This window comes from Pelophylax lessonae (assembly GCF_965119305.1).
Source record: "Pelophylax lessonae genome assembly, chromosome: 2".
NCBI lineage: Eukaryota > Metazoa > Chordata > Amphibia > Anura > Ranidae > Pelophylax > Pelophylax lessonae.
In genome coordinates, this window is record NC_138769.1 from 133,801,820 (window position 1) to 133,824,483 (window position 22,664).

General features: G+C 40.6%; 1 protein-coding gene across 1 annotated transcript in view; it reads right to left on the reverse strand.

Annotated features, from left to right (window-relative positions):
- LOC309547991 (uncharacterized protein) overlaps window positions 1–22,664 on the reverse strand; it is a gene marked incomplete at its 3' end in the record, with an annotated part of 144,155 nt that overhangs the window by 118,023 nt on the left and 3,468 nt on the right. The window contains exons 3-8 of the mRNA XM_082247978.1: window positions 20,176–20,269; window positions 15,983–16,158; window positions 12,792–12,912; window positions 7,652–7,781; window positions 4,282–4,488; window positions 2,939–3,254 (exon numbers count right to left, since the gene is read on the reverse strand). Coding sequence (XP_082104104.1) covers window positions 2,939–3,254; window positions 4,282–4,488; window positions 7,652–7,781; window positions 12,792–12,912; window positions 15,983–16,158; window positions 20,176–20,269 — 1,044 coding nt within the window. The remainder of the gene's footprint in view (window positions 1–2,938; window positions 3,255–4,281; window positions 4,489–7,651; window positions 7,782–12,791; window positions 12,913–15,982; window positions 16,159–20,175; window positions 20,270–22,664) is intronic.

The window sequence follows — 22,664 nt, forward strand, 5'->3', positions numbered from 1 at the left end:
CTTCTGACTGGTACCTTGATCTATTATGAAGCAATAGCTGTTGCTTTCTCCAGGTGGAAAAGAAATGGAGAAAGCAGCAGCTATTGATAACAGATCAAGGTACCAGTCAGAAGTATATACATAACCTGTTATAAATATAGATTATACATCTCTACTTGCGCTAAGACTCCTTTCTGTACCATTCAGACGTATATGTATATATATATATATCTAATCTGTTATAGTTATAGATTATATATCTCTACTTGCCCCAAGACTCCTTTCTCTCTCACCAGGTATTACTCCATCCTCGCTAGTACACCATGGCATTAAACCTTCTGGACTTTACGCGTGGATCTCCCCGTTGCTGGATTTTCACCCTTAGGCCCCTTTCACACACCGTCGGCAGACTCCGTTTTTCTCAGCGGGGGATCGATCTGCCGATCCCCCGCTGAGCAGGTGGATGGCAGCTGTACCTATATATAATAATAAACATGTCAGACTTACCTGCTCTGTGCAGTGGCTTTGCACAGAGCAGCCCCAATCCTTTTGTGCTTGGGTTCACTCCTGGCCCCTCCCTCCTGGCGAGTGCCCCCAGAGCTAGCAACATGCTATTGGGGACCCCAAGCAGGCTCACTCCCAAGCCAAGGCTCAGTGTGTCAGTTCACACACAGAGCTGTGGCTCCACCCTGATGCCTCTCTCTCCTCGTTGGCTCACTGGCTGTGATTGACAGTAGAGGAAGCCAATGGCGCCTGCTGCTCTTTCAGCCAATGAGGAGGGAGAGTCATTGGAAAGCTGAAGCTCTCATGCACATCACTGGATCGAGATGGGGATTAGGTAAGTATTAGGGGGGGCTCAGGGGGGGCTGCGGCACACAGAAGGTTTTTTTACCTTCATGCACAGATTGCTTGAAGGTAAAAAACCTTCAGCATTTACAACCATAAATACAGCCATATGTTAAAAAATATGGCTCAATGCACCCCTGTGCATGAACCCTTTACAGTATAAAACACTAGATCAAACACACAAAAATATTAATAAAAATATATTATAAATTAAAAACAGTCCTTATAATGATATTGTATACTGTACAGTTTGAAAAAATGGCATTGCTTTCAAGGACTGTCTTTATTCTTTGTGCAGCATCAAGTGGCTTATACAAAACACTCATACAACCCTAAAGCGGAGTTCCAGCCTTTTCTGTGTTTATTAAAAGTCAGCAGCTATAAAAAGTGTAGCTGCTGACTTTTAATAAACACACAATTGCCTGTCCCAGGATCCAGCGATGCAGCTGTCTGAAGCCTCGCTCCTCTCCCTCTCCTCTCGGCGGTGCTGGCATCACTAGTGTGGGCACCCAGCTGTGACAGCTTGCGACTTCACAGCCGGGTGCGAACTGCACATGTGCGAGTCGCGCTACGCGTCCTGAATGGCCGGGCATTCTTCTGGGACCTGTGACGTGTCTCAGAAGATTACAGGGAGGGATGGCGGAGAGGAAAACTTCTGCTCGGGACGTGGCGGCGCTCCAAGCAGAAGTAGGTGTGGGTACCATTCAAAACTAGGTATCCGCTCCCCCCCTAAAAAAATGACATGCCAAGTGTGGCATGTCAGGGGGTCAGAAATACTTAAAGCGGAAGTTCCGCTTTTGAGTGGAACTTCGCTTTAAGCTGACCATAAACAGATTGAAATTTGGCCGGCTGAACAAGAACCAGACACATTTCCATCTTTGTGTGGTCACCCCTGTTGATCAGAAATCAATCGTTAGATCGACTTCTTTCAAAGATACAAGCTGGAAAATTTTTGATGGTTGCAGCCACTGTTCAGTGTATTCCGACAGTGGGGAGTCACACTTTCAGAATAGCATGCTCTCTGGCCCAAAAAACAAAAACAAAAAAAGAATCATGTATGGCCAGTTTTAGTCAATAAGGAGTTCTCATTCTAAAATGCCAATTTTTAAGTGCAGTAATACATAGCAACCAGTGTGAATCTATCTTGTACTGGTCTGACTTTAGCAGAATGTCTTCCATTTGGCTTACAAGACATGGAATTCTTCACTGAATAAAGCTGTTATTGGTTGCAACAGGATGATGAGGGTACTCATGTAGTGTAGTGCACTGGTTTTACAAAGTTATATGCATTACCATTTCCCCAATGGAAGATAGGCTTTGCTGGAATCATTACCAATGTAAGTGGGTTTCCGGTTTAATGCATTGCATTGAAAAGCTACATTTAAAACAAGAATCTCAAGAAAAGGCCACACTGCTATGTAGAAAGCCCTTTCATATTCTACAGGTCATATGCTGACATGTAATGATATTCACACATGCCATGATGTCATTGGTTATCATTTGCTTTGATTAGTGATAAAAAAAATACCCCCAAACAACTTTAGGTACCACTTGAAAGTAAAAGCTAGGCTAAAGCTGGTCTTACGTCACTTTCGGTATGCCTCTGCTCACGTCCTATGCCTTACGTCATGAGCATGATACTTCTGTAGGGGTTCTCCTGAAGAAGTCACATGCTCGTGACGTCAGACATAGGGCATGAGCGGAGGAATACCGGAAGTGACGTAAGGGGATGTACGAGTCCAGTAGTCATGAATTCTACACTATTTTCAAGCTACTGTATGTAAGTGAGGCTTTTTATTTAGTAGAACTTTTATCTGAAACGATATCACACTATGGAAAGTCTTTTCTACACTTTTGCATACCATGGGTGAGGCTAGAGCTGACATAGAGAAGCATCATAGAGAAGAACCCACCCACTATACAGACCTGGGAGTCAGAAGAGAACACCTAAAGGGCACCTAAGGGGACAGAGAGTATAGGAGGACCATCTTATCTGGAGGATATTTATAGCGGTCTTTTGCACACATTTAAACAGCGCAGCACCATTTATTATATTTTAATAGTCATTATTTGTCTAGAAGATAGATGAACACCATTGCCTATTATCACTTACCTCCCAGAAAGCAGGGAATTCCCGATGATTTGTTTGTCAAGACACAAAAGTCTTCCTCAGCAGTTTCAAAGGGCAGATATGCAAGGCCATTGTCTGTGAAATTCTGGTTAATGGCCATAAGGCCCAGCTGATTTGTGTTATTCCGAAGTTTAACAGCCAGTGGCCAATCACTACCATATACTTGGCTTCCATCAACAAATGAGGTGAGTATATTTATCTGCTCTCTAACTGGAGATCCTGGTGTACACACAGGGGATGAGCGGAACATTGGAATACAGTCACTGCGATTTGTGAAGCGAGGGTCATTTGCTGGGATCTGCAAACAGAAAAGGCAAACTCGACTAATGTGCAAATCATTTTCCATCATATAAAAATATACTCTGACCTAGGAGTATAAAATTAATATAAATCTAATTGATGTCATTACAGAACTGAGCACATATCACCCTTTACAGTTGTTGAAGGCCCATGCACACAAGACTAAAAAAAACGCCACCTATACAGACGTTCAGACTTTTTTTTTTTTTTTATTCCTGTAAATGCACCTTTATGATAGCCTATGTGGCCATAGTATTTACAGGGAAAAAATGCACCAAAGGTGCATTCTTTGAGGAACGTTTAAGCATATTATACACATGTAACCACACATAAATGCATGTGTGTGCACATAAATATATTACAATTGTAAGAATCAATTTTTATTCCAGCCAGTGGAATGCATTTAACACCATAGGTGCATAAGGCGTACACACACATAAAAATCGCATACAACATTAGAGGCATTTTTTCTGCCAAGTTCTGGCAGAAAAATATCTGCAAATTTTTGAACATAAATTCATACGCTTGTGTGCATGAGGTCTTATACTTCATTCCCGGTCCTTAAATGGAGTGGCTGTGTTCATTTTCTTTTTTCAGGCTTTTTTAATTTTATTTTTCATCTACTAATCCTGCAACCAGCTCACTTCCTGTTTCTGGGTGGCTACGTTTACTTCTCCACTGTATCTGTGGATGGAGCTTTGGTTGCTACCCAGACTGAACTTCAATCAGGTATGGCTTTATTCATCTCAGTTACATGGGGGTTAGGAGGTTTAGCAGTTTTAACAAAAAAATAATAATTTTATGCTTTCAGATCAGCTCACAGGAAGTGACAAGGACCCTACCCTGACAAGTTTTTTCTGTCCTTGCTAAAAATGTTTTTAGTTTGAAAAAAAATGCAGATACAACCACCACATCCGAGGGAATTGTAGACGGCAAAATGTAAAATTTTTGTTCTTGAGTTTACATATAACATATCGAATGCCCAGACCTTGTAATGAGGGGATCTTTTTCTAGCACATTTTTACCTTGAGAGGAAAGCAGGGGGGCTCCCGGGCACAGCTTTGGTCACAGTCAATCCCTTCCAGGAATGTGGATCTTGCAGGGGTTTCAGGGCCCAGGTCAAGGTCATGATCAGTCCATTGCCCCCATTGCATAAAGGCGAGAGCGCGGCCACTGTCCAGCGTTATTTCCTCAGTGGGGAATCTGACAATCTCATTGGATACTTGACGTGCCTTAGTGGAAATAAGGCAATGAAAAATATGTTACACCAAAACTATGCATGCATAAAAAAGTGCTATGTATGCTAGGGTGCCATTCATTGTTAATGGCACCCCAAACATAGCAGCCAGCTTAATCACACCACAATGCATGGTAACTTAATGCGATGTGTTGCAGAGCAATCATTTTTTCTTTTTTTTTAATCGCTCACATTTCTTTTGTGCAATTGTCACCTGTAGGGCAGCTCATTGAAATGAATGGGCTGCACTAAATATGATGCACCTAAATGCACAAAAATGTAGGCACACTGTGGCGCCTACATATGTGTAATCAGAAACTAAAGAGTAAAGCTGTTCATACACCAGTAGATTTTCAAATGAACATTTATAGGAATATTCATAAACATTTGCATTAAATTCTCCTCAGTAAATTTGATGACTTGACAAATATGATTTGGAATTACGGTACTTATCCACTGCCATGCTCAAATGAGAGCTTGTAATTGTATTACATGTTTTTTGAAAAAGAATAAAAATGATTGGAAATTAAATAACTTCAAAATACATTTGCTTAACATTTCATTTTGGAGTGAGTATACTTTCTTGAATGAAAACCACATTCACTGATAGAAATTCAATCATTTAAAGAGGACGTAAACTCTTCCTATTTTTTTTCTCCCTGCAAAGTAAATGCATAATGTGCAAGTATGCATCACATACTAGCACATTATGTGACACTTACCTGCAACAAAGCCCGTGTTTTCCCTGCTGCCGGCCGCATCCATCTTGACCCGTCTTCCTTCCGGGTCTGCAGACTCCCGCTGTATTACTGGCCTAAGCCGCGTGACGTCACTCCCGCGCATGCGTGCAGGAGCCACCAGTCACGGCACAGGACCCTGAAGAAACAGCACGGATGGCCATTTCTTCAGAGCGCATGCGCCGATGATGTCATTGACTGCATGCAATGTAAATATCTCCTAAACTGTGCACGTTTAGGAGATATTTACAGCACCTATAGGTAAGCCTTATTATAGGCTTACCTATAGGTAAAAGTATTCAAAGTGGGTTTACAACCACTTTAAGAAAAATATACCATTCTGTCATGTTACAACCAAAAACATAAATGCACACAGATCAGCGTCTACAGCAAATTGACTTCAGTCACTGATCGACAAAAACTTTTCAGGATGTCCCTTTAACATAAGTTGATCTAACAATCGACTTCGGTTGAGCAAGGACAATCACACACTGATGGAAATTTGGCCGGTTCAGCAGGGATCAGCCAAATTTCCATCAGTGCATGGCCACTTTAAGTAATGTAGATTTTACAATGCTAGATAAGTAACGATACCACCAATGGAACATGTACATCTATGATTCAATGAGTGAAGACCTGCATTTTTCTGTACCTGATTAATATAGGTCTTCCCAAAGGCACATAGAAAACAGGTGCTTTCTATGTGCCCTGTTCACACAACAGTGAAGTGGAGTGGAGAGAGGCAAAAAAATGCAGCACATCTGTGTTTTTCTACACCACATTAGAACTCGCCTAAAGTCTCCTACAATCTCCACACCGCAGAAACAGTTGTTCACATTTTAAGTTAAAAAAAAAGGTAAAAAGTGCTGGGCATTGTAAAAACACAAGGCACCACCCCCACCGTCTGTACAAAACAGACAGCCACTTACATGCTAAAATTGATTGTAGGCTGGAGTAAATGAGTCCTTACAGTTGAATCAAAGCTGTCACCCTTACCAGACAATTCTTCAAGAAACAATGGTATCTCTGTGTTTAGGATTATCTATAGCCATAACATTTTGTTGCTTTGGATGGGGATGAGGTCGGGGGGTTGGAGCAGCTGACAAACTTTTACTAATATCCACTGGTAAGATTTTATCAGACAGGCACGGACAACAGACAGAGGTTCTAATAGTCCAATAATTAACATATATGCTAATATATGTTTTACTTCTCTCTGTGTTTGAGAGTTCCACTTACTTCCTGTGTGGTGAAAAAGGTTGTCCCAAGGACAATGAGTAAGAGAAGTTCTTTATAATAGATCCCCGGACAGCAGTAAAAAATTATATGGGTTCTATTCCTTCCCCACTCTGTCCAAAACTCAGAAAAAAAAAAAGTTTTGGCTATAGATGCACATAAGTATCTTGATCTTAAACTTGTTGTGAAGTCACTTACAAGAATCCCCTCTGTTAAAGCCAGCTATATTGCACGTTTTATTCATTTTATTTCAATTATGCAGCTCAATACCTTATTTTACAGTGCCGCTGTGCGGTCATGTGACCTCCCGCCGCTCTCTCTCCCCGATCTAAGGACTACAGCAGGAGGGCCTGAGATCTGCCCTCTGATGTCAGGTGGGAGGAGAGGAGGAAAGCAGCGGGAGGTCACGAGACCGCACAGCAGCACTGAAAAATAAGGTATTTAGCTGTATAATTTTAAAAAAAGCACATAGACTGTGCACAATTGCTGGCTTTAATAGAGGGGATTCTAGTAATTATGCACAGTGACTATACACGGAATAGCAGCAGGAGGGGAGGGGTGGTGAGCAGATCGGCTTTTAACATCACTGACTCAATAGCTAACAGGCAGGAAGGGAGGGGGAGAAGGGGAGAGAGAGAGACAGCGGAATGGCGGAGGCACGTAAACTGACCACGGTATCATGGATCAGCAGCCATGGTATTTTACAGAATAGAATGGGACAAAGGACACGGCACAAGCTCTATGCTGTTTAATGTGTTTTAGAAAAACAGGATCCTTTTTTTTTTCTTTAGGGTTACAACCACTTTAATGACTTTCTCAACTTTTGTTCAAATTATTATTATTATTTTTTTTTTTTAATTGGACACAGTGGGGTTGATTTACTAAAACTGGAGAGTGCAAAATCTGGTGCAGCTGTGCATAGAAACCAATCAGCTTCTAACTTCAGCTTGTTCAGTTAAGGTTTGACAAAAAAAAAAAAAACCTGGAAGCTGATTGTTTTATATGCAGAGCTGCACCAGATTTTGCACTTTCCAGCTTTAGTAAATCAACCCCAGTGTTTCATATTTATGACCATTGTACCTTTTACAAGGTGTCAAAGCATGGGCAGGGAATTCATTATTATATTACCAATTCATTATTATATTACCAATTATAAATAAATTTAACCATTCATAATTATTTTACCAAAGGCAAACGAAATCCATTGATTGGACGGTTTTCAGTCCAGCCACGGGGAAGGGACAGGCCATCTTCATATTCAGCAGGTAGTAAACGTGTAAAGCCTGTGTTGGAAGCGCCAAGAATGGGATTTCTCCTGGAAATATTGACACAATTTAACTTTTGTTTGACAAATACTTGTTACAATCTGTTATTAGTCATCAAACAAAGAACATTTTTTTCAACCAACTCAAGACCAGACACTTTCTCCTCCTTCCTGACAAGGCCATTTTTCAGATATCAGCACTGTCACGTTTTGAATGTCAATCACTCAGTCATGCAACATTGTACCCAAATACATTTTTTTATAATTCTTTGAGACAAATGCAGCTTTCTTTTTGTGGTATTTAATCACAACTGGGTTTTTTTTTTATTGTTGCTATATGCACAAAAAAACAGAAAATGTTGAAAAAAAAAAATATTAGTTTCTGTTATACAAATTTTGCAAAAAAATAATCTTCCTTCATAAAATGAAGGCCAAATGTATTATGCTACACTTCTTTGGCAAACTAGGTCAGTTTATATTAATGAATCTGTGTGAAAGATATAGAGCCTCCAAACTATAATATACATTTAAAAAGTAATCAGTTCTGATGTACGGACTGCCTATCTAACTTCTTGAGACCCTAAAATGCCAGGGCAATACAAATACCCCCCCCCCCCACTCCCAAAAAAAAATATTTTTGTAAAGTAGACAGTCCAATGAATTTAGTAGGAGGCATAGTGAGTTTTCTGAAGTTTTTTTTTTTCCACAATATTTTAGGAAAGTTAAGAAATTAAATCATTTTATTTTTAAAAAGTTTGTAATTGTAAGTTTTTTTCTCAAACAGAGCATGGGCATACTTACAACTACACCCCAAAACACATTCTGTTATGCCTCCTGAGTATGGGGATACTACATGTGTGAGACTTTTTCACAGCCTAGTTGCTTAAAAATGAAGGAGCAACTTCAGACCTTCCAGGGACATAAACTACATACCTACTTTTCTAACTACCTATCACATTTTAGGAGGCCCTGAAACACCAGAACCACGGAAAAACCCACAAAATTACCCAATTTTGGAAAGCAAACACTCCAATGTATTTTTGCAAGGCATAGTGAGTCTTTTGAAAATGTAATTTTTGACACAAGTTTTTGGAAATTTCAGCAATGAAAATGTATTTTTTTTTACACAAAGTTGTCAAATTATAAGATATTTCTAACACACATACTTAGAATTACACCCCAAAATACATTCTGCTACTCCTCCCAAGCATGGTAATACCACGTGTGAGATTTTTTCACAGCCTAGCTACATAGAAGGGCCCAAAATCCAATGAGCACTTTCAGCTGTTCGATGGGCATAAATTACGCATGTCATTTCCTGACTACCTATCACATATTTGGATGCCCTGGAGAACTATGACAGTGAAAATTCACACACAATGACCACATTTTGGAAAGCAAACACCCCACTGTATTATCTCTGAGGCATGGTGAGTCTTTTGAAGACTTAACTTTTTTTCTCACAAGGTTTTGGAAAATGTGAAAAGATGTTTTTTTTTTTTCTTCTACACAAAGATGTCAATTAATTAAGATATTTCCCACACACAGCATGATCATACTTACAACCCAAAACATAATCTACTACACCTCCGGAGTATGGCGATACCACATGTGTGACACTTTTTCACTGTCTGGACTGATTATGTACCGGACATTGGAGTTGATTTAGTGAAAACCTGAGACTGCAAAATCTGGTGAAGCTCTGCAATCAGCTTCAAGGTTTTTTTTTTTTTGTCAAAGCTTAATTGAACAAGTTGAAGTTAGAAGCTGATTGGCTATCATGCATAGCTGCATCAGATTCTGCACTCTACAGTTTTAGTAAATGAACCCCCTTGTCTCTTTGGTTTTGACACAATAGGTTGATTTGTGTGATACAAATGTACTATAATGGTTGCCTCTGTATGGATGATCAGGGAATGTAGCTTAGTCTAGCACCACCTATAGCAGTCCCAGTTCCTATAAGCCAAGAAAGCCTAGCCTACTGTTACATTTCTGCCCCCTGAAATTCCATGTTCAGTGCCCTAGAAATACAGGATGATGAAGAAAGGAAGAAAAAAAGAGTTCCTGTGGTTCCAGTAGAACAGTTGTCCGAAGGGGATGGCTCAGACTAGTGTCTTGCAGGAACATAGTCAGTGGGATATGCAGACGGATCAGTTCAGGCAGACATGGTTAGCAAATAGACAAAAGATCAGTCCAGGCAGCAGGCAGAAATGTGGTCAATAAATAGGCTAAGGTTAGTACAGACAACAAGCAAGGTGCAATGCTGGTGTGGCAATGAATTGGATACTGTTACTGGTGCGGTAGCGATTAGGGACACTCTTACTGGTGTGGTCGTTATTAGGGACAATATGACTGGTGTGGCAGTGATCAGGGAGACTGTAACTAGTGTGTGGTGATTTAAGATATTGTATATGGTGTGGCAGTGGTGTATTTAGGTTTTGCGCTGCCCTAGGCCTGACTAAACTCATGCACCCTCTAATTTGAATATGACCCACCCCTTACTGTTTAAGACCTGCCCTGAAATTTTCCAGTAGGGACACTAGTTATGAGAGCTTTGGGCGGGGAGGATTGGATTCCCTTAATTTGCAGAGATTTCCTCTCACCTTCTGTCTGGCTATGGGGTGGGAAATAAAGGGAAATCGCCACAATGGGACAGCCTATGGTGGTAATCAGGGACACTGTAACTGGTGTGGCAGTGATCAGGGACAGTGTAACTGGTGTGGCAGTAATTAGGCAAATTATGACTGGGACACCTTGACTCATACAGTAGTAATTAGGGACACGGACTGGCTGGAGGTGATTAGGGACACTGACTGGTGCAGCAGTAAATAGGGATACTGACTGGTAGCACTGGTTTGGGGGCATTGTACTGCTGTACCATAGTGACAATGCACCCGCTTTGTTGACAGTATGTCTTCTGGTCTTGAAAAGCTATGAACTTCTAGTCTTCCCTGAAAAGAGTTAACAGTGGACAGTGGAGATGGGAGGGGGAGGGGGAGCAGGTGACTGCCCTACCATCCTAGGCTATGGAACTGTGTGTTTCTATTGATGCACACACTATAGGGAAGCACAACTCTAGTCCCTGAAAGCAAATGTGGCCTTATAGGATACTGCAAAAGAATGAGGCCACCCTGAAACAGGAAACCTAGGGAAGCATTCATGGCACCAGCTTAAACTGAAACATAGGCAAGGAATATAAGATAAAGAAGCTACATAATCAGTAAGTGATTACTTCAGCTGCTGAAAGTGTTTAAAAAACTGAGTGTTTAAAGTATATGTGAACACATACCTTATGAAAACAACTAATTCAGTTTAAAACAGAAAAGCAGGGCTAAAACATATATGTATGTATATATATATATATATATATATATATACATATATATAATATATATATATATATATATATGGCTTAGAGAGCTGGGAGTAGAGACTGCAGAAGGCATGGCAGCAAGAGGCAGAGAAGCTGTGCAAGGGGATGGTGTCAGCATAAGTCTGACTACTAGAGTACAGGCAGGTTGTGCTCCCTTAGTAGAATGCAGTAGGAAAACTGACCATGCTGGGATGAATATGCTTCCATGCCCAGCATGGTTCAGTTTGAAAAAGGAAAGTGGGGTGACTGGAAGTATCACCAGGCATTTCACACAAAGGAAGCAATGTAGAGAGAACAGGAAACTTTTTAACACAAGTACATGGCATAGTTTTGGGAGTGGCTACAGTTTTCTCTGGATTCTCATGCCAACGATCTTGTGGGATGCACCCGCTTTTCTTCTCCTCTGTTTGATCGATGTCAACTCTGGACTGCCTGCTCACTCCCAAGACTTCACACAGCACAGCTCCTCTTCCCCTCTCTCCTCCTCACACAGCCCACAGCTCAAATCAATTCTCTTACAGACAGCATCTATCTGCACACTGTGTAGCTGGATTCTATGCCGCACATCAGTTTTTTGGAGGATGGGGGGCACAACTAAAATCTGGGAGGGCACAGCTTGTGGGTACTCCTTTCATGCCACCCCCCTGCAAAGCGCCACCCATGGTCTGGGCTTCGTTGGCCTAGGCCAAGATACAGCGTTGACTACAGGTACACAACAGACTACCACAAAACTTCAATGACAGCAAAAATGAGGACCCACCCAGAGGGTACTAGCAGGCATGGTGGCAGGCAGGACATTTTTATTATACACAGAAAGGTTTATTGACAGCATTGTGATGTTTGTCAACCCTGGTGATTGTGCTAACAGCATGTTTTTGGAGTGTGGAAACAAGGCCACCTGCAAGCACATCCATCAATTGCATGCAGATAATGTCCTCATTGGGATTGGAACCAGAGACCCTAGTCGGGTCTCAGAACTTACAATTACATAGATGAATGGTTATGACAGAACCTACAGTAGACACAGAGCTTGGGGTGGAATTATCCTATACGACACACACCTATACTTTAGTAATAAACATACTGTAATGCTGGTAATAAGGTGCATGGAGTTCAGCTTTAAATATGACATTTTAAACATACATTATAAACCTCAACTGGAGGAAGAAAGTACAGTATTCACATTACCTGTTCTCCCCATTGCCAGCATAATGTGTACAGTATTACCAAAGTATAGATGTGTCTTAAAGGCCAATTCCAATTCAAGCTCTGTAACTACTGATGGGTCTGTCAATATGATAAGCTTTTATTAATGCATTATGTGATTCTAATTTCTGAGACCTTCCATTTGGAGACCTTATTGTCACATCCTATCTTTGGCCAATAATAGTATTCTCTATTTCCTCTGTGTACCTGTGTCCCACCCACTGAAATCTCCACTCTTTCTAATTTAGAGAAATTCCATCTCTAAATGAGAGATGGAATTTTTCTATGTTTATTAATGCATTGTACTTGAACCAGAACAAAACAATAGAAAAAAACACAAGCCTTTCTATATTTATATTTTAGAAATAGGGGAAGATTTACGGTTATTGTAATTTACCCAGCCTTATCCCTATAGATGTGCCATTTGTTTTTTTCTAATACATAATAACTCCTTTCTTACATATTGGCTCTGTTTCTCTTACCTGTTATTACATTGCCCAGTAATGGTGCGATATGGACTGTCCTGGCAAACCATGGGGCGGTACTGAGCTTCACAACCTGAAATCTTGGAGATTGTATCCATCTGGGGCTTTGTTAATATATCTAAAGGAAAAAAGATTATGAAGATACATTTATAATAAGAAAGACACCCTTATTGTTTCTGTTCAAAAGGTAACATAAATTTGTACGTCACTGATGTATCATGTGTGCGTGGCAATTGGCAAGCGGTAACCCTTTACTTTGTAGCAAACCAAAGACAGTTATCTGTCATATACTGCATTTGGGTACAGTCATTCCAGTTACATCCTTGGTATTGTATGGTACACTTTTCTATGTGGAGACGTTATTTTTAATGTTTTACTATGTTAAATTTGAAAGCATAATTGAGAGCAATACAAAATATTAATTCTGGTAAAGAGATAATAACAATCAGGGGCATTAAATAAAGCACATACAACACTTTTCTGGTAGTAGGCCACTTTAAATTACCTGCACCTAATTCAGGCAAGCATTTGTGCCAGTTTCAGTAACATTACCAACAAATGTGTCAAGTTCTAACTACTGCCACTTTAAAAACCTGTCTCCATGACAGTGACAGATTCTTAAAGAATTACCGCCATTTCTCAGATTATGAAAATGACGTTAACTTAGACCAGTTCTGAGCTGGTGTACAGAAGTATGCCAGTGTTCTGAATAGGACATGTCTGTGCTGGGAAGCTGTCACGAATTAGACAGCCCCTACACTGGGCTCTATCCCCAGCCCCTTTTAGCTACTACCTAGGAGATTCTACAGCAGAAGGCTTAATGTAAACAAAGGGGCTTGAATGGCGGTGACGTCATTGCGCAAAGGTATTGCCCATATTTGAGAATGATTTGCCTCACTGCATGGGCGGAGCCTGATGAGGATAATTACATCTGCCTACCTTTTGCTTGACAATGGATGGCAGTGGGCGGATTTGGAAGCTGCTATTAGACTGAATAGTCAGTCCAGGTCAGTGTGATCAATGTAGTGGCTGAGTGAGCACACAGAGAAAGGAATGACTAGTATGGCACAAACAAATTACTGTACCTCTAAAATGTTCATGAAATGGCCGCAAGCGCCAACAATTTCGATGAGGCGACCCAACAGAATTCTAAAAGGTGTATACGACACCCTTTAGGAATTTCTCCAATGTGTCTTCAACTTGCCTAAAACCCAACTGAGCTTTCAGTTTAAATCAGCTACATACAGTCCATGTGCATTAAAATAAAAGTTTTTTTAAAAATCAGGCACATCTCGAGTGGAATGTCATGCCCCCTGCCAGTGTGGCAGCCTTTTCTTTTTTTGTGGAAGCAGTGATCTCTCACTGATTGTGATTGTGAGCTTTGCAGAGCTATAGATCTTACTCACCAGGGGGTGTCACAGATCTACACAGTTTACACAGGGCTTTCTACTGGGGGCGGCATTGAACAAACGGGGTGGCTGGGGAGCTCAGGAAAGGTATAAGAAGCACAGGAGGTGGGCTATAAAGAGAGTTTATTACTTTGCCTTAAATGGGAAAATTTACAAATTTAAAGTCCTACTCCTGAAAAAACTGTTTCCCATCAGGATAAAGTGGAGAAAAGTTAGATCCATATCTTGGTAACAACCTTTGCCAGTAGAGGAAGTTACACAGAAATCTCCCCTAACCAACCTAAATCAGTTGTCACTTTAAAAATAAGGCTTTTTTGAGTAAACTTCTCAGATTTTCTTTAAGATGTATGCTAGGTAAAATCTTTTTTTTTCCCTGTCAGATTTTTACTGCTATCCAGAAATTCGAGAGATTAGCTCTCACTTTTTGTCACAGCTACCAGGAAGGAATTAAAGGAAAAACCTACCACAGGGACACGGACAGAAGTAAAAATCTGACAGGGTTCTAGCTGTTGCCAAAAAAATATATAAATTATTTCTGTCTGTTTTGAAACCATCATCACTAAAACAGGAATATGGTTGCCACCTTTTCTTTCAGCCAAACCCCAACACTTTAGAGGTGCATTGGAATATTTTTTGTTGTTGTAGTATACACTATAGAATTGTACCTTTAGGTGGCCCAAATAAGGTATAGATGCGGCACACTGGCACATGGGGTCTGGCCAATTTGCGATAACAATGGGAGGGGCTTAAAGGGGCATAGTTAAATAAAAACATTCATGTACCTATAAAATATGCTTAGATTACGTATCTTTGACACAGGAGAGTCGCTGGGCAGCCATAAGTGACAGAGGACAGTACATGTCCTGGTATGTGTGTACACAAGATCCACAGTGATGGAGTAGAATGTGTATACTCTTACATTTACAGGCAGATCCATAGTGACAGAGTTGAGTGTGCACAGGGATACAAAGTGACAGAGCACAGAGACGTGCTTTTGTGTGTACACCCAAATCCAGAGTGACAGTACAGTGTGTCTTGCTGTATGTGTGTACACATATAAATGTAGTAGAGCCCCTCCTATATCCTGATACCTGTACACACATTCAGGGTGGAATGTACACTGAGCTTCCAGTATTAAGAAATTTGGGAGTGAAATTGCTCCCTTTCCCCTGCTCCCCCCATCCTCCTCCTCCTTCTCCTCCCAGGCTCTCCCCTATCATCAGCCTTGCAGGAGTCCTTGTGTTCCTCCGACTCATTCATCTCCTGGTACAGGTCGGGGTAGTTGTCCTCCTCCAACACCCTGGGCAGGATCAGCAGCAGCCATAGGATCAGAGGGGCTCTGCCTGTCCAAGGCATCCTCGTGGTGGCAGAGCTGTGCCAGCCTGGGCACTGCTCTCTTCGTTTTGGCATGTGATGTCTCTGGGAGGCGGGCTCGGTGCGGATCATCATCACCTACAGCCCAGCTGGGGGATATCGTGGGGTCTTGTAGGAGAGCCAGGCTGAGGAGGGGGAGCCACGGAAGGCACAAGAGATTTTGGTGCAGGGACAGTCCACTCTGAATAATGTGTCCGGGTTTCAGGCGGACTAAAACCCAGACACATGATGCAAAACCCGGACTGTCTGGGTGAAACCTGGACAAGTGGCAACCCTAAACAGGAAGTATGGGTAAATCTTTACATGGGAGTCCTAACAGGCATTGTAATCCTTCTCTACTCTATCCCAAAAAAAAATGTTTAGGGTAAACATAAACGTTAACACCATTATGAACTATTTATGTACCTGAGATATTGAAAGGTTTGTTGCTAAAATATTTTAATTTTTCCGCCAAGAGCTGCAGCGTTGTACCCATGTAATCAGCTGCACGAATAAAGTTCCTGCTTCCTGCTACAGGCTGCTTGAAGTAGGCCATGAGGTCACGAGCACCCACATCCTTCTTTCTCAAGCGTTCCTTCAAGCTTAGCAACAGAGAAAAATAATAGTTTGCTGTTATTTCACAATGCAATTCATTAACAACATTGTTGAAAATGGTAGTACATTCCTGAGTTTATACAGTATAGTGCTGTTTGGTAATATTTGTGGTTATTGACAGGTTCATATTTAGAAACATTGTGCCTTAGGAACAATTATATTTGGCACCATTTGAAATTGGCTCCAACCATGTTGTCCCCCATCATATTACACTGTTATTATTAAATGTAGTGTTACCATACTCCACCATTCTACAGCCCACAGGAAACAGGGTTGCTACATTTTGCTTGAATGATAAAGTCTCCTCTGCTTAAGACATATTAATGAGCTTACCAAATTTTCATTTTGGATAGAGTAAGGGAGGGTTATAACCCTGTCAATTGTTTTGCAATCTGTGTCCCATTGTGGATATTTCCCTTCACGTCCTGTCTCAAAGCCAAAACAGAAAGTGGGAAGAAATCCCTCCAGTGATACAATCCCTGTTTGTTACTAGGGTCATTAAAACTCCCCATTGGAAGATTGGCTCTTTATTCATATTTTGGTAACAACCCAAAATTTGGGATTTTTAGTGATAATGTTTGACCGGACAAACAGAGAGGGTGAATCTCCCTAGCAGGGGTACAGATAGGAATAAATACCTGACAGCTGTTCTAATCCCTTTTTATTGTATCCAAAAATAAAAAAAAATAAAGATTTTGCCTTCTAGTTACAGTATACTTTAAAGGCTATAGGGGTATAGGGGGTGGAAGGATTTGGTTAAAAACAAGCGGTTGTTCCATATTTTTACTACCTTCCAGGCATTGAAGTCAGTAAGTTTTAGCTTTAGATATAAAGTACTTTAATAAGGAGTCTTATATCACAACTTTACCCGTAACAACTTGATAAAAAATAATGTTCTTTAGCATAGGCGTGCGCACAGGGTGTGCCGGATGTGCCTGGGCACACCCTAATCACCTAGGGCACATAGCATTATCACTCTGTTTGCCAGTGAGGAGATGGGAAAGATCTCCCTCGGACCTGCTCTGCTCTATTTCACTTTGCCAGCAGGGAGAGTAATGTATCGGAGCCATGTACATGTAGGCAAAAACATGCATGTCATACCTGCCAACTGTCCCGTTTTTCCCGGGACAATCCCGGAAAATAGGAGCCTGTCCCGGGCATTTTACAGTGTGAGCGGGCACAGAGAGAGAGAGACAACCTGCTGCCAGAACTACAACTCCTAGCTGGGGTGAAAGCGACAATGTAAATCACAAAAAAAAAAAAAAATTTTGTTCCACACAGTGTCGCTCTCACCCCAGCTAGGAGTTGTAGTTCTGGCAGCAGGTTGTCTCTCTCTCTGTGCCCGCTCACTCTTCCCGCCTGTCGCAAATTTAACTTGTCACCGAAGGCAGGGTGTCAACATGGTGCACTTTCCAAAATCCGCCAGCAGGGGGAGGCAGAGCACCTTCCGACAAGCTGGAGGCCACACACTTTTTTTATAGATATAATTTATGCACCTGTTAATTAATACATATATATAGTTTTCTAGCTCTAGATAAATGTGTGTATGTGTGTGCATAAATATATATATATATATATATTGCTCAAAAAAATTAAAACAGACCTCAATCCTCAATGGGAAAAATCTCATTCTGGATATCTATACTGGTATGGACTTGGTATGTGTTAGGATAATATGGACTGGGTAATGTGTTAGGATCTATACTGGTATGGACTGGGTAATGTGTTTGGATCTATACTGGTATGGACTATACTGGTATGGACTCTGTAATGTGTTAGGATGGTATGGACTGGGTAATGTGTTAGGATCTATACTGGTATGGACTGGGGAATGTGTTAGGATCTATACTGGTATGGACTGGGGAATGTGTTAGGATCTATACTGGTATGGACTGGGTAATGTGTTAGGATCTGTACTGGTATGGACTGGGTAATGTGTTAGAATCTATACTGGTATGGACTGGGTAATGTGTTAGGATCTATACTGGTATGGACTGGGTAATGTGTTAGGAAGGAAAGGATGCTACATTGTTTTATGTAAATGAAAATTACCAGCCTACAGAGGGCTGAATTCAAAGACAGGTGAATAAAGTGTGAAATGTGCTCAGGTGTGACCATAGAAAAAATGGAATATGTAAATCTAAATAAAGTATTAGGTGTAAATAAGTACGATAAAACCTAATTATACCAGATAGTATAATCGTACTTATTTACACCTTGCACTTTATATTTCCATATTAAATTTTTTCTATGGTCACACCAGAGCACATTTCACACTTTAGAATTGCAGGGAATTGTGATGAGAATTTTAAACTTTAGGCAGAAGTAGTGCAGCTGAATGGGAGAATTATTCCAACTCTGCTACTTTGGCCTTAAGTTTTCAATTCCCTTTTCAATTTCCTGTAATTCTCTCTTTATGAAGTAGACCCTATAATCTGATAAGTAGGCGGAGATTAATTATGCGGAGTGGGCGGTGCTTCGGGGAAGTGGGTGTGGTAAGTAATTGATAGCTGTGCTGCAAAGTGTCCCTGGAAATTTTTTTCAAATGTTGGCAACTATGGCATGTGTATTTAAACTTTGGGGTGCACACCCTAATGCAATAGGCTGCGTACACCTATGTTCTTTAGCAAGGAACATACATTCCACATTCATTATAATAACAAAACTAGTATGTGCTGTAAATTGCTTCCAGCTTTGCTCCTATTCCTGCTTGTTAGAGGCCACCATTTTTCTGAAGCCCAAAGTCCCTAAGCAGTAGTAAATCTTTAGGCTGTCAGGAGATCGGCCTCTAGTGGCTCTAATTTTCAGCACAGTGCCAAAAATGGAGAGAAACCCCTTCTTTCACTGTGCCCTGATAATGTCCTGCATAGAGCAGACATTTGGCACTTGGATTCAGCTCATTCCCACTGACTTCAATGCTATGGAGTCAGGCTGCACATGCTCAGTTTGGTGTGTATTGCTAGAAAGGTTTGATTTTTTTCTTGGCAGAGTGCATGTGATCAGCACAGGGCCAATCAGCACTGTCCAGACAGGGTCAGGGAATTTGCAGTCTCATAGGACAGTCAAAAAAACTCCTCCTACAAGCTTTAACCAGTACTTGGCTGGACACTGATGGAAGTCACAAAACTGATGTCTTTTTTCAACCTCACAAACTATGTAACTATGTAACTTCTCTGACTGCTGATGAGAAAAGGTATTTATCAGTTTTTATTTACTAAAATAATTGCATTTCCATGTTCTGTGTACTGTGGGAGACCAAAAATAGTAAATGCAGGGTCCTGGGTTTAGTAACACTTTCTTTTTCTGACTAAAATTCTATTTATAATGCTAGTGATATACATTTATTAGTAGAGTTGATAAGAGTCAGAACCCCCTCTCATTTACTGGCCTGGTGACCGCAGCACAATAAATCAGATGGTGTAGGTGTCATCAAGACAGGAGGGCACAGAGAAAGATATAGAGGCTAAGAGAACGTATATTGGAGATGTGGAAAATGAATAGCCAAGGTTGGGATACAACTAGGATAAAGCCAAATCACAGAGATTAATTTAAAAAATCCAATACGCCATCCAATCATATGAATTTTTATTAAAACACTAGTCCAGTACTGAAAGGCATTTGGCTCGTCTATCTACTGTAACCAATGCCACTAAATCAGGTGAAATGGGAACTGAAGGTTGATATGTAGTTTTCCTGTCATAGCAAAGACAAGCAAAGGTTCACTCACACCCAGTTTTTACAGTGTGACTGCTAAAGAATGATTCCCAGTACAGAATCACTATAGTGGTGACTGGACTGCAAGATCACAAGAAACCATGATGTCATTGGTAATTATTTTATTCATTTAATAAGAACTAATACCCTTGCAATTTTACCCAGGAGTAAGCCCTGTGGCAGACTGAACACAATAGCAAAATTATATTTCCTAAGTGGTTAGGGAATTGCTTGAAAAAACCTGGATGGTCTTAGGTTCTATATATTCAAATAAATGTAATGATTCTTACGTGATGCGTGTGGTTTTATACGCCGTGTCCACCAGTTGCTTAGCTTCTTTTGCACAACTTACAATAAGATCATTGTCCAATTCTTCGACTCCATCTACAAAAATCAACATACATTAACCCTAAAATACATAACCACATATTGAAAAGGGCACTGTGTGGAAAAGCTTTGTTAGACGACTTACCTCAATTAGTTTTTCGATGTAATGGTTTTATTTACACTGCAAACAATTCATCAGTACTGGACTCAGGACTGCTGACTATTTCTGGGTTTTGCTTGGCCAAACAAGCATTCTAGTATAGCTCATAGTGTTTTATTCAATTTTTATACAATTTTTCATGTAGATTCTTTACATTTTTCCCCCGAAAAAAACAGCCTGAGTTTAAAGGGAGGGGAAAGAGTGAAATTTGAACCATAGAAGAGTGTTTCTCAGTGCCATTCCCAGGTGTCCTTAAAGCATAACTAAAGTCAAAACTTTTTTTTACATTTTGGATAGAGTGAAGAGGGATTAGAACAGCTGTCAGTTTTTTAATAATGTCTGTGCCCTTATTAGGGAGATTCACCCTCACTATTTGTCCTATTTATCATTATCATTGATAGTGAAAGTAAAAGAAAATCCCAAATTTCAGGTTGTCCCAAGCAAAGTAAAAGAGGAGAAATCCTCCAATGAGGACACTAGTTATGGTGACCTGGGGTCCCCAAGAAACTCCCTTGATTTGCAGGGATTTCCTCTCATTTCCTGTTTGGCTATAGGACAGGAAGTAAAGGGAAATATCCCCAATGGGAGATATATGGCGAAAAAAATCTGACAGGGATAACCTTTCCTTACTATATCCAAAATGTAAAAAAAAAAAAAAAAAAAAAACATTTGCCTATAGTTATACTTTAACAGGTTTTGATATCAGGATATGCTTCAAATGAAATATGTCTGGTAATTACTCAATCACTGAATCATGAAAGAAAAACGTAAAACATGACCTACCGACGTTACTTAAGGACTGGATTTCACAAATACTATAAGACTCCTTTCACAAATTCTGCATGTAGTATTAAAATTGCGACATAGTGATGCAAAGCAACAGAGTCATGACAATGTATATTCCTTCAAGCAGCACTATGTCCACCTATAAATGGGCGGTCGGGGGGGGGGGGACAGCAAAAAGGGGATCAATTGCCTGTTTTTACTGATCCCTGTCTGCCCATGTAAAAGGAGGATTTATAAGAACTGGAGGTGACACTGTTCAGATTCATCTAGTATTTAAGGCAACTTAAAATACACTTAAGGCATGCTGATTTTGCCTCTGATCCCGGGATGAGCTCAGGCATGTTCCATTCCTAGTTTAAGACCACCTGAGCTATCCCATTAGGAAGATGAGTGGGGAATGCTTTGAGCACTGATGAATGGCGGAGCACAGTGACAGCTTCCTGGTGGAAAAGCTCAGTACGGACGTGGCAAAGCTCAGTACGGACTTGGATGCGAACACAGCTGAGATTATCTCTATTCTCAACCAATACTATCATATGTCAGTTTAGCATGTCTTATGTGCTATTTACCACCCTGTAAGAACCCATTTCCACTTGAGTGTAGCATTTGGAGATTTTGAGTCTTTTTTTTTCCTTTCACGTTTTTAGGCATGAAGTACCAAAAAAGAGCTTCTTTGGGGCAGTATTAAGTGTTTTTGGTCCCACTGACTTTTTTTTATAGAATAGTCTGAAATACACCAGACGACCATTTTTGTGCTCACTTCCATTGAAATTGATGGGACCAAAAATGCCCCATTCTGCTTAGCTATGAGTGAGGGCTAAAGCATATTGCTGCTTGATTAATCAGGGCAAATCAATTCACTGTAAACCTCATGAAACATCTGAGGGACTGATACACTTAAGTTGGAGTTACACTAGGGCTAATTTATACAAAATATTGTTTTAAATCATACAAAATAACCAAAACACTTAGCAGTGCTCCTTCGATATGACAGAAAAACACCACGTGTGTTCCTCCATGTCAGTTCACTCCACACAATGCCAACTTGTATTACCACCTCTTCATTTGTATTGAATCACAGAAGATGACATGTCTCTTTCATCCATAAAAGGAAAGAAGCTACATAGCGTGATATTGCTAAAAACTGTTTATTGCAAACCCCCCCCCCCCTCATTATATGCACTCACAATCATTAAGAAACTCCACAGCAAAACAATGTTACATAATATCCAAAAGCAGTTCCACATTGAATAGTAAGGTCATAACCTGCTCGTCCTGCACAATCTCAGTCACATATCCCAAATGTACGGGAAGGCATTGAATCCCTTCTTTTTACCCTTCTAGATCACCCAACCTCCTGGTAATTCCTCCCGTTCTCCAAGGACCTCATAGGGGAAATCACCAGGAGGCTGGGGATCCAGAAGGGTACAAAGAAGGGATTCAATGCCTTCCCGTACATTTGGGATATATGACTGAGATTGTGCAGGACGAGCAGGTTATGAGCTT